The sequence below is a fragment of the Grampus griseus genome (genome assembly GCF_964374135.1).
Source record: "Grampus griseus genome assembly, chromosome: 13".
NCBI classification, from domain to species: Eukaryota; Metazoa; Chordata; class Mammalia; order Artiodactyla; family Delphinidae; genus Grampus; species Grampus griseus.
The window spans coordinates 49111168-49123863 of NC_139007.1; the positions used below are offsets into that span (position 1 = coordinate 49111168).

The 12696-nt window shown below is 38.1% G+C and overlaps 1 protein-coding gene across 1 annotated transcript in view; it reads right to left on the reverse strand.

The window, feature by feature from the left end:
• Positions 1–12696, reverse strand: part of TBC1D32 (TBC1 domain family member 32) — a 184002-nt gene that overhangs the window by 37332 nt on the left and 133974 nt on the right. The window contains exon 28 of the mRNA XM_082669226.1: positions 6674–6757. Coding sequence (XP_082525352.1) covers positions 6674–6757 — 84 coding nt within the window. The remainder of the gene's footprint in view (positions 1–6673; positions 6758–12696) is intronic.

Genomic DNA, 12696 nt, shown 5'->3' on the forward strand with positions numbered 1-12696 from the left:
TCCTGCTGGCGCAGTGGTTAAGAACCCACCTGCCAGTGCAGAGGACATGTGTTTGAGCCGTGGTCTGGGAAGATCCCACATGCCGAGGAGCAACTAAGCCTGTGCACCACAACTACTGAGCCTGTGCTCTAGAGCCTGCGGGCCACAACTACTGAAGCCTGCGCGCCTAGAGCCTGTGCTCTGCAACGAGAAGCCACCACAATAAGCCAGTGCACTGCCAAGTAGAATAGCCCCCGCTCGCCACAACTAGAGAAAGTCAGCATGGAGCAACGAAGACCCAATGCAGCCATAAATAAATAAACAAACAAACAATTTTCTGTATATTGAAATCAAGAAACAAAAGGATACCCCAGAGTCACTGTGAAGCACAATAAGTTACTGAATAAAGGCCAACCAATGACACCTATAGCATCAGACTTACCCTACTCAACAATGCCTAATTCAATCTCAGCATTAATTATTTGCAATAACCAATCATTTTAATTATAAATATAATAGTCTCAAAACAAAATGAGTTGAAAAAATTAACTGAATATTGACTGAAATCACTCACTTTGGTAACACATTCTGTTCTACTTTTAACTTGGAAAGCTAGCACACAGAGCAGTGGTAGAAGAAATTAAATCTATTCTGCCTGGCACTTGGCTAATAGTGCGAAACTAAATAATTTTTCAGAATAGTAAACCATATCTCCGGACAAATCCAGTATTAGAGAAACAGTTACAGCTTGGCTGTTGACTGACTCTCCTGAAGCCCTGCTATATCAGTAGTAAAGCCAGAGAACTCTCACCACCCAAAGAAACCAACCAGTCAGTCCATTTCTTCCTACCTTCCTCCTTCCCCAAAGTAAGCCTGAAGGTTCTGTTGCTTCTTTTTTAACATGTGGTTGTTATCTATCCATTTTATTCAATTTTTACTGCCATAAAATTTAATTCCTTACGACCAGTAAACTAGCCTAAGTCTCAGCATCCTACGTGATATAGTCAGCACTATTTGGAGAAAAGCATTACTCTTTTCCACGTCTTTGATTATACAATTGCCCTTGCCTGCAAGACTCTTCGCCTCTCCTATTTCTTTCAGCTGTAATGGCCCAGGAGGCTTCACTAGTGCCACTCCTCTTGCTCTATCATTGCTTCCTCCCCTAATCTTCCATAATGGCATTAGTCAACACTAGTCACTCTTTCCACTGAACACCTGTGGCACATACCACACAACCCCTCATTTGACAAAACCTCAATTCAAATAGCATACTTAAAGGCTCTAGCACATTGCCTGAAACAAAGTAGCCAGCTGAAAAATGTCAGTTTTCCATTTCTTTATTTTCTATTTTACCATACGCTGCAAATTATTTAATTCATCATTTTAGGTATATGTCCTATTTCCCCTCCTTGAGGACAGGGTCATTCATATTATATACCTCCTTGCCAATTATTGACCATACTCACAAACACGCTCCATAAATGCAAAACAGAAAAGAGCATATTTGCTGAATACCCAAAGGAAGTATAATGGATATTTAACTGTATATATTAATCAAAAGGTGAAACAATGATATTCTGATATTTTTTCCAACCTTTTGATTAATAACATAAAGAGAAAAAGGATAAAATTAAAATATTTACCACCCTGAAAGGACTACTTAATTTATCATTTCAAAGAAGCAACTGCAGAAGAAAAAAACCTCCAACTCATCCCAGGGAAATGAGCTGACAAATGGTTAGTGTCTGTTAGGATTTGGAAAGATACTTGTATGGAGTTACAAACTGCAAGTGTGCAGAACTTTATCTGTTTGTCCTCTTTCTTTAAGGTGATAAACAGCCAAACTAATTTGATTTTTCCAGAATTTGCAAATTTTATAATGGATTGAAATCCTGAGGGAGCTAACAACAGATGGATGACTGTGTTATTCTAATTTCAGCTACCTTAGGGTTTAGCAAGCTGTCATGTTTAAGAAGCCAATCAATTTCTCATTTCAAGAAACAAGAAAAAACATTGAATATATCTATCCAGTGTCTGCTTTGAAACATCTTTTATATCAAAACATGGTTTTTGGTTATTTAAAGTAAATAGAGTGAAATTTTATAATAGCAAACCACTGTTCCACCAGCCAAAAAGTAAATGATAAAGGGTAACAATCAATCAACAGGAAGCCACTTTATTTTCATCTGTGCTCTACAACGCCAGTGGATAGCTGTTCCGCTGGAGCCTTTAAAGGATTTAAATTCACATTCAGGGTTTATCTGTCTAGTTAATACATTCAATGAAGCCAACATCTGAGATCTCCCTCAGCATAATTTAGAAGTATAACAGAGGGTAGTAAATGCATGCACACTGAGCAATCAGCCTTGTTGAGTATTTAGATAACATATACAACATAACGTTAATTTTAAATTATCTATAGAAAATACGACCCAATAGAACAATGTGCCAAAGAGAGCTGCAGAATTTGAAGACCATCATACTGAAGACGAGAGATACCCACTTTTTTTTTTTTTTTTTTTTTGCGGTACGCGGGCCTCTCACTGTTCTGGCCTCTCCCATTGCGGAGCACAGGCTCCAGACGCGCAGGCTCAGCGGCCACGGCTCACGGGCCCAGCCGCTCCGCGGCCTGTGGGATCTTCCCAGACAGGGGCACGAACCCATGTCCCCTGCATCGGCAGGCGGACTCTCAACCACTGCGCCACCAGGGAAGCCCGATACCCACTTTGGCCATGCAAATCTCCATGATCACCACTTCTTACTTGTTTCCTTTCTTACGCACAGACTTGACTTGATCATTAATCCCTGTATGTTTTTCACACTCTTTTTAAGGTTTGTTCATAAAGTTGTAACTTTCTTCACAGATGCTTTTCCTCAAAATTCTCTTGACAATTTCTCTTTTCTTCCCTCTGAGCCTCAGTTTCCTGATTTTAAATGTGATGAGTAGGCCTACTTCAGAGAGTACAGCTGACCCTTGAACAACACAAGGGTTAGGGCGCCAACCCCATGCAGGCAAAAATCCGAGTATAACTTTACAGCTGGCCCTCTCTATCCTCAGTTCGGCATCCAAGGATTCAACAAACCATGGATTGGTAGTACTGTAGTATGTATTTATTGAAAACAATCTGCCTGTAAGGGGACCTGCACAGTTCAAATCCATGTTGTTCAAGGGGCAACTGTAGTTACAGGGTTGAATGACATGATGCACATCAGGTGCCCCAGCACTCTATTTAATTCACAAGCAGTGGTCAATAGTTACCAATGCCCTTCGCCTACCTTAATCTCTGTTTAATTCTGCCTTGTATTTTCCTCTCATTTCTTTGCTTTCATTTTCTTAGGATCACTTTTATCCCTTTCCCAAATCTGCATTAGATGTCACTGTGATTTAATTAGGTACATGTTCCTATGTATTTTTGTAAATCCCAATAGCTTTAGGATTGTTATACGAATGTACTGTGTGAATATGGACGCTATGTGACAGTATGTACATGTAACCCAATAAAAATATCTCAAATGCCATATTAAAGATACAGAGGCATTTGAGACCTAATGAAATAATTTAAATTAGCCATATACAATATAATAAATATCAAAATGGTAGTTTAATGTGAATGCAACAGGAGCACAGAGGAGGGACTTCTGACTGGGAATAAGAAGGTAGGTGACATTCTAGCTGCAACTTCACAGTGCAGTTGGACATTATCATATGGGTGTCATGGGGAGGAAAAGGTTTATCCAGAGGGAACAGTAGGAACAAAGGTTCAGTGATATGAATGCACAGGATGTATTGGGGCAGTGATGAATAACAGAGCTAAAAAAATTAGTCTGAGCCAGACTGAAAATGTATCTTTAAAATTTTTTTCTTTTTATGGAGATTTGACACATTGTGTCTAACTTGAATAAATAACACATATTTGAAGGATGGTTTCTTTAGCAAACAGAAAAGTCATGTTACCCTTATGAGGAAGAGGGGCAATATCCCATGATGATCTATTATCATGAGCCTATGCTACCTCTCTGCTTTTTCTTCACTGTGTCTTCATTTACTGAGCCCCAGGCACTGGATATTCACCTTTGGGAAATTTTAGTTCTTCACCCTTTACACAGTTACTAAATTCATTGTCCTAAGGCACAAGATGAATCAATGCTCAGAAATCTTAAATGTTTTGATTTTAACAGACAATAGAGTAAACCAACTGGTTGACACAGTATACAAAGCTTTTATCCTTCATTCTTCTATCCATTTTTTCCTTTATTATTTATTTATTTATTTATTTTGCGGTATGCAGGCCTCTCACTGTTGTGGCCTTTCCCGTTGCGGAGCACAGGCTCCGGACGCGCAGGCTCAGCGGCCATGGCTCACGGGCCCAGCCGCTCCGCGGCATGTGGGATCTTCCCGGACCGGGGCATGAACCCGTGTCCCCCACATCGGCAGGCAGACTCTCAACCACTGCGCCACCAGGGAAGCCCCATTTTTTCCTTTATTTGTCAAACATTTATTGGCACTGTTACTCTAGGTGCAGAGGATACGACAGGTAAGACAAGGAAACTACCTTACAGGAGTGTGCTGTCACGTGAGGAATTAGACATTAAGTCAGAATATGAGAAAAACATGACAAAGAGATGTGTATTGGCTTTATATACTAAGCTGATGATTTAGTAATTTGTATTTTCAGCCCTACCTTCTCCCTAAGTTCCAGATTCAAACAGCCAACATGTACAGAGCATGTCTACTTAAATGTGTAATAAGTATTGGAAACATAACATAAAAGCAAGCTCCTAATCTCCTCTCTGAAACCTATTCTTTACCCATTCTTCGCTATCTCAGTGTTTGGTAATCCCATCCTTCCAGTGGCTCAGATCAATAACTTGGGTCTTTTGACTCCTTTCTCTCCCACCCCATATTCAGTCTGTTACTCAATTCTGTTGGTCCTATTTTCAAAATATACCTAGAATCCAAGTACTTCTAACTCCACTGACATCCTCATCCAAGCCACTGCCATTTCATCTTTTCAATAGCCTTCTAACTCATCTCCCTGCTTTAGCCCTTTGTTCTTCAGTCTTTTCCTGATACAGCAGCAATAGTGATCTTTTAAAAATGTAAATCAGAGCATGTCACTCCTGTGTTCAAGACCTTGCAATGACTTTAAAAACCCTAGATCAGGGAGTTCCCCAGCAGTCCAGTAGTTAAGACTCCGTGCTTTCATTGCCAAGGGCACAGGTTCAATCCCTGGTTGGGGAGCTAAGATCCCACAAGCCACGCAGTGTGGCCTAAAGAAAAAAAAAAGAAAAAACAAAAAACCTATATCATCCTCTCCTCTCTAACTTCAACACCAACAATCCTTCCCCCATACTCCTTCTGAGCTGTACTAACCTCCTTCCTAGTCACTTGTTGGAAGTCTCTCCCTCTGGAAACATCCATGTATCTTGCTCCCAATTTCTGCTGGTCTGAACACTATTTAACACTGGAACCGCCACCCCCAACTAGCACTTCCTAGACCCCTTCCCTGCTCTGCATTTCTCACTTACCACCATACCACTTGACATACTGAATCTTTTTACTTATTTATTGTTTGTCTTCCAATCAGAAGGTAAACTCTGTAAAGGCAAGACTTTTTTTTCTCTTTTGTCCACTGATGTGTCCAAGTGCTTACAGCAGTTCTATTATACAGCAGAGGAAAATATCCATTTGTTGAATAAATGAATGTGTATTTGGAGAAGAGAGGGTGAGGTTGGCAATGCTGCTAATAGTTTAGTGCCCCTGAAAAACAAATATGAGGCGTGGAGAGAAAGGGATGATGCTAGAGAAGAAAGGAGAAGAGCAACATAAGGCCTTGGGTACTATGATAAGAAGATTAAACTGTATGCAGTGGTCAATGGTACGCTTCTAAGAGGTAGAGGAAAGAGCGGGTCAGATTTACACTTCACAGGTCACTCTGACAGCAGCATAAAGAATACCTCTGAAAAGATGAGACTCCAATTAGAGACATCAGGTAAAGAGAATGTTGTAATAACCTAGGCAAAAAGTAATGGTGGCCTAAACTAACATAAAGAAGAGTAGAGATAGATATAGGTAGATAAATTTGAGCTATATTAAGAACACAGAATACAGTTTGGTGACTGGGGGGGAACCTGGCTTAGATGGACAGATGATTGCACTGCCCACAAAAATAGACAGTGTAGGAGGAGGATGTATCTCAGTGACGTATGAGAAGGTGGACATTTTGAGCTTGAGGGTTCTTTAGCACATCCAGGTGATGTTTACCAATTAAGCATCTGGAAATATGAGAATGAAGCTTATAGATCTTTGCGTAGAAGAGGTATATTTAGAAGTCATCAGTATATAAGGTGGGTAGAACAGTACAAGCAGATGAGATCACTAGGAAATCATCTCCCAGTGGATAAAACCAGAAGAGTGAAAGACATTGGAAGATACTGCCTTAAGGAAAAACAATTTTTAATGGGTAGACAGAAAAAAAAAAAGAGCTCAAAAACGAAGCTAGAAAGTTACAAGGAAACCCAGACATTTGCACAGAAAAACTGAAAGATATCCGGAATGTATATGGCACAAAGGGAGAGATTTTTTAGGGTGAAAAAACCTTGTGCATATTTGTGTCTAATTACACTCCTCTATGAAACATTATCTATTTGCACACTGAGCACTTTCCAAAATACAAAAATGTTTAAACTGTACCTGTATATTCCACTGAGGGGAAGTAGCATTCAGATGGGCTTTCAGAGAGATGAAGGACAAATTTTTCAAGTAATTCTACTAAAGCTGTAATAAACAAGAGAATAATTAGGATGTTAAAGTCATCAGAGCTTCTTCACAGTTATGCTCTTAAGGGGGGCCAATTCAAAACATTATTTTAATATTCATAACAATGTTTCCAATGTAAACTAAATTTTAATAGCTTCACTGAGAACCTATTCAATGTAAAACTGGAAAAGAATCGTCTGTTATCTTTAGATCCTCTAAGGATTACTTCAGAATTTGCTAAATGATTTCAATTCAGAAAAAAATCACAAACTAGGCTATAATATCTTACCATCATCATTCACACATGCAGAAAAAAAATCATGTGAGCTCCAAGACCAGAATCAATGCATAGCTCACATCCCTTTCAAAGCAGGACATATTATGTGTTTTATGTACTTTGCAACAGACAGTATCTGTTCAAGGCAAGCAGATCAAAAGTAGGCTTGTCAGGGGTTGGGGAGAGGGAAGGATGAACAGGCAGAGCACAGTTTTACGGCAGTGAAACTCTTCTGTAAGACACTACAATGGTGGATACGTGTCATTACTATGACATTTGTCAAAATTCATAGAATGTGAAACATCAAGAGTGAACTCTAATGTAAACTTTGGACTCCTGATGATAATGATATGTCAGTGTAGGTTCATCAGTTGTAACAACTGTACCCCTCTGGCGTGAGACGTTGATAGTGGGGGGAGGGGTTGTACATATGTAAGGATAGAACTTATATGAGAACTTTCTGTACTTTCCACTCAACTTTGCTGTGAATCTAAAACTCCTCTAAGTTTATTAAAGAAAAGTTGAATGTAAATAGTCAATGTAATAGTATATAAATAATGCCACAGTATTTGCACATATTACTTCCCAAACAGATATAACCAGGTGGATTATAATTAATATGCAATCTAGAATTATTTTTGCTGGAAAGAAATATATCTGGAGGGTAACTGATATGCTTACACTTACAGAAAGTAAGTTTTAGTCACCTTTTAAAATTGTGCCCTAGTTATATTCAGGATTCTGACTATGACCTGTATTAACTGAATGCACCCTTTTTCACATCCAAGTGCATTTTAAAGATATAATTCATGAAGGAAAATTAGTGTTCAACATGTCAAAAATATAAAGTCAAAGAAGAATAACATATGCTTTCCAACAACTATAGGTCTAACAAGCTACATCTCATGATATAGCTTGAGCTATATCTCAAGATAAAAATGAAATTTTTTATTCATGGAACTCTATTCATATTCTGATTTCAAGTTGAAATGAATATTTAAAAGTATGAAAATGCAATAGTCGAGGATCAGGAAGGACACCAGTATTGTAGATTATTTAAACTTATAGTTGTTTAGATTGGTTCTATCTTCACATACATAGGCACAAATTCTCCCACTCTTAGAGAAATCTTTCAAAAGTTTTTTTCTATGAACCTATATGTAAATAATGGCCCTTAGGTGAGAGCTTTCAACTTCTACATGTTTGTTTATAAGTCACCTACTGCTGTCTCTTGAGATTATAATTTTTCAGAAAGAGTGTGTCGATGAAATTTAGATACAATCATTCCTAATAAGGTGTGAGATATACATTAGTAACAAAGATTATATAAAAATTTTAAGTGGAAATGTCCATTTAAAACTCAACTATAATTATTCTCATTTTAGCACAACCATATGTTTGTTACAAATTATGGATTTAAGCAAAGTGGCTGAGTTAATGGGAAAAGTCACAGCACACTGCTGAACAGTTATTTGAATCCAATGCCTGAAATCAGGTTTAGCCATCAGACAGCTAAACATATGTTAGTGAAGACAAAATACACATCTTTGAAGCTGCTAAAACACAATATGATTTGAAACTTAAGAGTCACCAGACTAACTGCAGACTTTGCAAAGCATACTACTTTCCAGCAAGCACTGATCTTGAAATACGAAATTATGTTATTAGATCAATATATTGGAGGCTTATGAAGTAATTCTATGCATCCTATATAAGGATGACATCACTGAACTACCTAGAGAAGGTTCTGAATTTCTGCTGATTCCAGTATTTTTGCTTTTCCCAGCAACCCATATGAACGGCACTATGCACTTCCAAATATTTTGAGGGATGAGCTAAGCCATGGAACAATGTTAAAAACCAATCCATATATGGTAATTGAAGCCATGGCTACAATTTACTGGTATCATCTTTCTAACTAACCAAATGTAAGTGTAGCTAAACTGCATAATTACTACAGTGGCTGTCTCAGTATGACTGTCAATTCACTAAAAATTCCATTATCTGTGACTCAAGGAAATTAATTCACATAAAACATTTCTTAACTTCAAGAGAAAATTAACTCCAGGATATTACTATCCAGAAAGTAAACCTCAGAATATTGTTTTAAATGGATTTTTATTTTAAATGACAGACCTGGAATTTCAAAAGGACTTTAAATTAGGAAATGTCCTTTTAATTATACTTATTCCCTAGGGTTGGACTATGACATTAGTAGACTACGAGACCAAGGTTTATAATACGTATATAATAAAAGAGGACACGGGTTTTACTGATGAGGAAAAACTGAAGGCAGCTTATTCAGGGATACTTGGATATTGACTGTTTTCTCCCTTGGCATTGCCATCACAACAGCAGCTGGTTCCAAAAAGTTCAATGTTTGAAAACATACAAAATTTCTCCAGGATTCACTCTTTAATTCTTTCATCTTTTATCACTGCTGGCACATCACCAGATCACAAGACAATTACATTATGCGTGCAATTTTTTCCCAATCAGCATCCTTCATGTAACCACCAGATGTTTGTTCCTGAACACTTCAGTATTCAGAACTTACAATTCTCATCTCTCTACCCTCCATGAAGTCAGAACTCTACTAATGTGTTTCAAGCACTTTACAATCTCACCACATCCAACTATGTTCACTTTTTATACAAATTATAAGCACAGACTATTTTTCTCAATGTTCTCAAGTAGTTTATATTCATTCCTTGTTTTTAAAAGAAAGTTTGTACAATTATAGATGAACAGGAGGTTGCAGGAACATGACAGAGGTAGAAAAATTCCTTTATTCCTTTATTTAGGGTAGGTCTGCTGGTGACATATTTTTCACCTGAGAATGTATTGATCTCCTCAATATTCCTGAAGGCTACTTTCAAAAAACACAGAGCTCAGGTTGACAGCTCTTTGCCTTCAGCTCTTGAATAATGTCATGCCACTTCCTCTGTCCTCCATCTTTTCTGGGGAGAAGTCCACTGTCATTTGCATTGATTTTCCCTTGTAGCTATGGTGTTGTTTCTCCCTCTCTGCTTTCAAGATTTGTCTTAAATTTTCAGAAGTTTGACTATACAGTTGACCTTTGAACAACAAGGGCGGATTGGGGTGCCAACCCCCTGCACAGTCAAAAATCATGTATTGGGTTGGCCAAAAGTTTCCTTCGGTTTTTAAAGTAAAAATAAGATACATTTTTCATTTTCGCCAAGAACTTTATTGAGCAACATATTCACCATTTTGTTCCCCTACCGTCTGCCATTTTTCAGGCAGCTTCATAATTCCATCTTCCCCAAACTTTTTATCTTTTTGAGCAAAGAACTCTTTCATGTGCCTTTTACAGTCTGCCAGGGAATTGAAAATTGATCCATGAAGAGAATTTTGTAAAGACCAAAACAAATGGAAAGCTGAAGGTGCAATGTCTGGTGAATATGGAGGATAAAGCAGAACTTCCCAGCCAAGCTGTTAACAGTTTTGTCTGATCATCAAAGAAACATGCAGTCTTGCATTACCCTGATGGAAAATTATGTATTTTCCGTTGACTAATTCCAGATGCTTTTCTTTGAGCGCTGCTTTCAGTTGGTCTAAATTGGGAGCAGTACTTGTTGGAATCGTTTGGTTTTCTGGAAGAAGTTCATAATAGAGGACTCCCTTCCAATCCCACCATATACACAACATCACCTTCTTTGGATGAAGACCAGCCTTTGGTGTGGTTGGTGGTGGTTCATTTTGCTTGCCCCACGATCTCTTCCGTTCCACATTATTGTACAGTGTCCACCTTTCATTGCCCATCACAATTTGTTTTAAAAACAGAATGTTTTCATTACATTTAAGTAGAGAAGCTCACGTGGAAATACTGTCAAGAAGGCTTTTTTCGCTTATGTGGAACACAAACATCAAAGCGATTCACATAACCAAGCTGGTGCAAATGATTTTCAACGCCTGATTTGGATATTTTGACTATGTCGGCTATCTCCCGTGTGGTATAACATTGATTGTTCTCAATTAATGTCTCGATTTGATCGCTATCAACTTCAGCTGGGCTACCAGACCCTAGAGAATCGTCCAGAAAAAAATCTCCAGCATGAAACATCGCAAACCACTTTTGACACATTCCATCGGTCACAGCACCTTCTCCATACACTGTACAAATCTTTGTTTGCATTTTGGTTGGGTTTTTACCTTTTGTGAAATAAAGCCGAAGATGTGGCTTTTTTCTTTCATCTTCAATATGAAAATGGCTACACAAAAATTCATCAATTTTGATAAGTTTTGTTTTTAAATGCATGCTGATGTGACAGCTGTCACAATACAGTCTAACAAAATTGTTTCAAATGAAGTTAAAGACAACTAAGTGCCACTGGAACTATCTTATGGAAAAAACCAAACAAACTTTTTGGCCAACCCAATATAATTTATGGTCAGCCCTCCTTATCCTCATTCACAGATTCAACCAACCTCAGATCATCTAGTACTGTATTTACTACTGAAAAAAAGTCTGTGTATAAGTAGACCTACACAGTTCAACCTTGTGTTGTTTAAGGGTCAACTGTATTGTGTCTTGGTGTGGACTTCTTTGGGTCTTTGGTCTTTGAGGTTCTAGAATCCACAGGCTTAGGTCTTTTGCCAAATTTGGAAAGTTTTCAGCCATCATTTTTTCAAATACATTTGTAGCTCCAACCTCTTTCCATGACTCCAATGACGCAAATGTTAGATCTTCTGTTATGGTTCCACAGGACTTTGGGATTCAGTCTATTTCCTCTCGTAATATCTTCAAGTTCACTGATTCTTTCCTCTGTCCCCTCTATTTTATTGTTGAGCCCATCCATTGAGCTTTCTATTTTGGGAATGGAATTCTTCAGTTCTAAAATTTCCTTTTGGGTTTTCTTTATATATTTCTTTGCTGACACTTTGTATTTTAAAATTTGTTTCATGTGTGAAACAAATACATGTGTGGAGGGGAAGGAGAGACGGTGGCCTTATTACCATTGGGTGATGGTGAAATTCCTAACTCTCTACCTAGGTCTCCTCTGATACCATCCTACCAGGGAGAGGCAGGGGTGCCTCATTACTGGCAGCTGAGAACAGAAGTCCAGGCTGAACCCCAAGTCTTGTTGGCAATATTTTCTAAAGTGGTGTTTGTCTCGATTAAAGTGGTCACTATCTACAAATTTTGCCTTGGTAGACTGCCCTTTTCCTGGTCCTTTGGTTAGAGAGAGCAGGCTTTTACTGCCCAGCCCTCATTTTTCTTCCTGCATCTGTTGGCAATCTTAATTACTCAGCCTAGGATATACAAGGCAAAAAGAAAACCCAAGAAACATCACCTCTGAGTTGTTCCTTAGGTCCCAAAGTCCCTAGCCAGTCTGCCTTCTCTCCATCTTCCAGAGTCACATATAAAACATAAGATGATATCCAGAAATCTTAGCTGTACACAGGATGAGGGAAAAGGGAAAGATCATCTACTCCATCTTTTAAAAGTAGAAATCATCTCTGTACTTTTTTCATTATGAATGTTTAGACTCCTTAAAGGCTGGATGTAAGTTCCATCATATAAATTAGACAATCACACGTAAAATTTTTTTATTCTTAGCCTATTTGAAATCATTCTTTATTCTTATATTATTCATGTGATTAATATTGAGTCTTAGTGAATTATCTGCTTGTACCAAGTACAACTGCTTTATAACCA